This window comes from Lolium rigidum, chromosome 5 (assembly GCF_022539505.1).
Source record: "Lolium rigidum isolate FL_2022 chromosome 5, APGP_CSIRO_Lrig_0.1, whole genome shotgun sequence".
Lineage (NCBI taxonomy): Eukaryota > Viridiplantae > Streptophyta > Magnoliopsida > Poales > Poaceae > Lolium > Lolium rigidum.
This window is the reverse complement of record NC_061512.1, coordinates 143,849,893-143,854,533: the sequence shown is the minus strand read 5'-3', so window position 1 is coordinate 143,854,533 and position 4,641 is coordinate 143,849,893. Positions and strand designations below refer to the sequence as shown.

The following is a 4,641-nucleotide window of genomic DNA, read 5'->3' as shown; positions in this document are numbered from 1 at the left end:
GACATGCACGAGCAAAAACTGCCGTCTATTTGAAGCCCGAAGATTCCTTTTCTTGTTTCTGAACCGAAGTGCATGACTATTCCATGATTTTACACTAGTGTGGGCCGCGCTGCGGTGTCACGAGCCCAAGTGAACTGTACAACTGACGGATTTTTAAAGGTCGGCCCAGAGGAGATGAAAAGCCCGGAAATCCGTGGAGCGCCGAGCGGTAACCCAGCGCCTCTCCCCACTTTTTAAGCCCCAGCCGAGGACGGCGGAGCCGCCGCCCACCACCATCCCCGACCACGCCTCTCCGTCCCTGCGCCGCTCCGCAGACGGCGGCCGTCCTCTCCGTCGTCGTGTCGCAGGCCGCCTCCTCCTGATTCCGGCAGCCCCTCCTTATGGCGTTCTGGGGTAAGTCAAGCCTCTCTCATATCAATACCTATTTCTTGGCTGTATTGTTGCTGTCAAACGTACATACATACATCTGCTAATAATATGCTATGATGATCTGCGCAGGCGTGGAGGTGAAGCCCGGGAAGCCCTACACCCACCGCTACCAGTCGTCCCATGGCCGTCTCAGGATTTCCCAGGTTGCTCCCGCTCTGCTTCTTACCTCTTTATTACCAAGGTCCTGTCGCAAATTCTGAAGGGGATGCTAAAAATGATACTATTGTGATTTGAATAGATTTGTCCGTCGTATCCATTTCGTCTGAATCCAAAACATATATTGCAGTGCTTTCTGAAATAGTAGTGTTAGGTTTTTGAGAGCTATCTTCGTGTATGACACTGATTACATTGTGCAGACTTTGAACATTACTGTGATTCTTCTATAGTACACCGCTGTGCCATCTGTGCAGCTAATTTAGCGAGTAAAGAAGGGCCATACATAATATACAAGAGCCTATCTTTTGTCATTCGAGCAGCTAATTACTTGTGTTTGCTTCCAAGTTCCAAGCATCAGAATCCTTCCAATGGGTATTCGGGGGACATGACATTGACTCTCGTGATGTTTTTTCAGGCTACACTGGGCAGTTGCGATGCTGCTAAAAGGTCGGTGCTGCAGTGCGTTGTTGGTAACAAGGCACCCATCATAGTCTGTAGCCTGAATCCTCGATTGTCTGAGATGTGCCATCTCGAGATTGAGTTGGAGGAGGTCGATGAGGTTCTGTTCTCAGTGCTTGGTCCGAGTTCCGTGCATCTCTCTGGATATTACCTCCGGCCAAGCAGCAGGAGCGGTGCAGGAGACGATGAATCGTATCCTTTTTTGAGAGTTGCATTTTGCCAGAATGTTTCACTTTTGTGTAGCGTTCTAGACTTAGTGTTCATTCTTAACCTTGTTACTAGAGAATCTTATGGAGAGGATGTTGGAGAGTCTGATACAGACCGAGAGCATGATGAGAGTGAGGACAGTTACGAATCTGACTTCATTGATGATGGTGACGATGAAGTACCTGAGGACAATGATGTTTCTGAATCTATGGATGATGGTGATGTATGCTCCACCCCCGATAGCCACAAGACAGGTATGCTGTCGAACTAGGAAAAGTAAGATGCTCTTTAAATTGAACTTAATGTTGTTAGTGGAACCTTGATTTCGATCGTAGACACCTTTGTAGTTCACTAGAATGGAAATTTTATTACGCTGCATGGCACATTGCCACCACTAAAGATGACACCGTGTAGAGCATGATTGTTTGAACGCTTCTAGTTCTCTTTTGTAAAAGTTCAACTAACATGCACGTTCAACCATTTGTAACAAGTCTGTCTACAGTTAGGGTATTGATATTTTTATTTTCTTATTCTGTTTGCATTGTCTGCTTTTGTGTTAACAAAGTGCTATGAGAATGACCCGAGGGTCAGATGGTTAGCTCGAGTTGGTGGCTACCCCGCAACCGGGGTTCGAATCTCCTCGAACGCGGATTTGTGGCTCACTTAGCTTCTTCTATAAGAATATGCCCTGGGTGCTAGTGCCCATGGGTCTCGTTTTTTTTTTTGTTAACAAAGTGCTATTTGATGCTGTGGCTGTGTAATACATGTATCACCTCACATTTCCATCCTATTGACTGCTAGTACATTCTTATGTTTATTACATAGCCTCTGAAAAACATGCTGGTAAGGTTAAACGACTGCGACGCTCAAAGAAGAAGCACCAAGTTGACAGCACCGACGACGAGATTGAAGATTCTTCATGCAAGCCAACCGCCAGGCACAATTTCCGTTCAATATTTGATAGTGGCAGTGAAGATGAAGACTTGCCAGCTAACAAAACTAATGGGAAAGTTTCTAAGGAAACTAACCCGAAAATGTTGTGTCAAACGATGATACCTAAATTACCAAAGAAACTAAAACCTAAACTTAATGATGTTTGTGAAGTCCGGACTTTGATCTTATCACCTTTTGAGTTCATAACTAAGAGAGATTTTATTACATTTCACGGCACATTGGCACCATAATACTATAGACGACACAGTGTAGTGCACGATTGTTTGAACGCTTCTAATTTTGTTTTGTAAAAGTTCAGTTAACATGCCTTTTTCAACCATTTATAACAAGTCTTTCTACAGCTAGATTAATGCTCTCATCCTGTTTGCATTTCCTGCTGTTGTGTTAACACAATACCATTTGATGATGTGGCTGTCTAATACGTGCATCGCCTCAAATTTCCATCCTATTGACCGCTAGCACATTCTAATATTTATTGCGTAGCATCTGAAGAGCATGCTGGTAAGGTTAAACGACTGCGACGCTTCAAGAAGAAGCACCAAGTTGACAGCACCGAGGACGAGATTGAAGATTCTTCATGCAAGCCAACCATCAGGCACAATTTCCGTTCAATATTTGATAGTGGCAGTGAAGATGAAGACTTTTTGGCCCAAGAGGAAGACTTGCCAACTAAGAAAACTAATGGTAAAGTTTCTAAGGAAACTAAACCCAGAAATGTTGCATCAAACGATGATACCTAAATTACCAAAGTAACTAAAACCTAATAAACTTAATGATGTTTGTGAAGTCTGGACTTTGATCTTAGCACCTTTTGAGTTCATAACTAAGAACCAGAATTGAGATTTTATTACGTTTCACGACACGTTGGCACCATAATACTATAGACAACACAGTGTAGTGCATGATTGTTTGAACGCTTCTAATTTTGTTTTGTAAAAGTTCAGTTAACATGCCTTTTTCAACCATTTATAACAAGTCTTTCTACAGCTAGATTGATGCTCTCATCCTGTTTGCATTTGATGTGTGGCTGTCTAATACATGCATTGCCTCAAATTTCCATCCTATTGACCACTAGCACATTCTAATATTTATTACATAGCATCTGAAGAGCATGCTGATAAGGTTAAAAGAGGGCGACGCTTAAAGAAGAAGCATCAAGTTGACAGCATCGACGACAAGATTGAAGATTCTTCATGCAAGCCAACTGTCAGGCGCAAACCTTGTTCAATATTTGATAGTGGCAGCGAAGATGAAGATTTTTTCGCCAAAGAGGAAGACCTGCCTTCTCTGGCTCTGAAAACTAATGGTAAAGTTTCCAAGGAAATCAAAGCTGAAAATGTTGCGTCCAAAGAGGAGACCAAAAAGAAGAGCAGAAATGACAGGAAAAGAAAAAGTGATACCATCGATCAGGATCCTGCATCCCCAATGTATATCTCTGCTTCATACTTTAGTTGTATATCTGCCTCTGTTGTGCTTGGTGAATACTGATCTGTACCTTGTTGCATGACCTGAGCAGGGAGGTCAATGGGTCATCAGTTCCAAAACAAGAAGCTGAGTTGAAAAAGAAATCCAAGAAAAATAAGAGAACTGCATCGGAGGCACAAGATGGAAAGCATTCCAACAACATTAGAACACTTGAAAATGGGCTGGTCATAGAAGATCTGTCGGCAGGGAACCAGGACGCACAAGTGGCTTCAAATGGCAGCAAGGTATCCCCAATATTCCTTTTCTAATCTTTCCACCCAGCATGCTTGTAGTTCATGAATGGAATTGTATGTTTCATATGTATGTGCTTGGCCAAGCTCTTCCCGCAATTAGCTATAGGATCAGAAAAGGAGAAACAGTAACCGATGCTGACTGGGCAGTATGCTTTCAGTACTTTCTAATTTATATGCCTACTAAGGCACATTGCCCCCAAATAATATATGTAAATAACTCCACTTTACTCTGCAGGTTTATATCAATTATGTTGGCAAGCTGCAGAATGGGAAAACCGTTCATCCTAATGCTAAGGAAAAGCCCTACAAGTTTAAGCTCGGTAAATATTGACAAACTACGTCAGTGCTTTGTACCATATTATGGTTGAAGTTAAAATTGCTTAAAACGCATATTCTGCTGACTACAGGTTCTGAGAAAGTGATCCCTGGATGGAATCTTGGTATTGTTGGTAATCAATCATCTCGGAGCTCATTGTTTTTTTTAATACGTTTGAGTGAGATATTTTTCTGAGCATGATTAACATTGATATTCACTGTAGGTATGCACGTCGGCGACAAAAGGAGGCTAACTGTCCCTCCATCCCTGTGGTAAGCATTTCCACACTTTTCATCTTCCACTGGTATATATAGTCTATGAAACACGAATGACGGTTTTGTGCTGCTTGTGCATTCTTCAGTGAGAACGGCGGTAAATTGTTTGAACAAGTGCCCAAGAACA

General features: G+C 42.5%; 1 protein-coding gene across 1 annotated transcript; it reads left to right on the top strand.

Annotated features, from left to right (window-relative positions):
• Positions 1–340: 340 nt before the first annotated feature.
• Positions 341–4,434, top strand: LOC124656509 (peptidyl-prolyl cis-trans isomerase FKBP43-like). Its single transcript, XM_047195238.1, has 9 exons — positions 341–393; positions 499–572; positions 1,001–1,236; positions 1,327–1,505; positions 2,077–2,256; positions 3,305–3,632; positions 3,722–3,914; positions 4,159–4,243; positions 4,331–4,434. Exons 1-9 carry the CDS (start codon positions 381–383, stop codon positions 4,432–4,434), a joined length of 1,392 nt encoding a protein of 463 aa, XP_047051194.1. The 5' UTR covers positions 341–380.
• Positions 4,435–4,641: the final 207 nt, after the last annotated feature.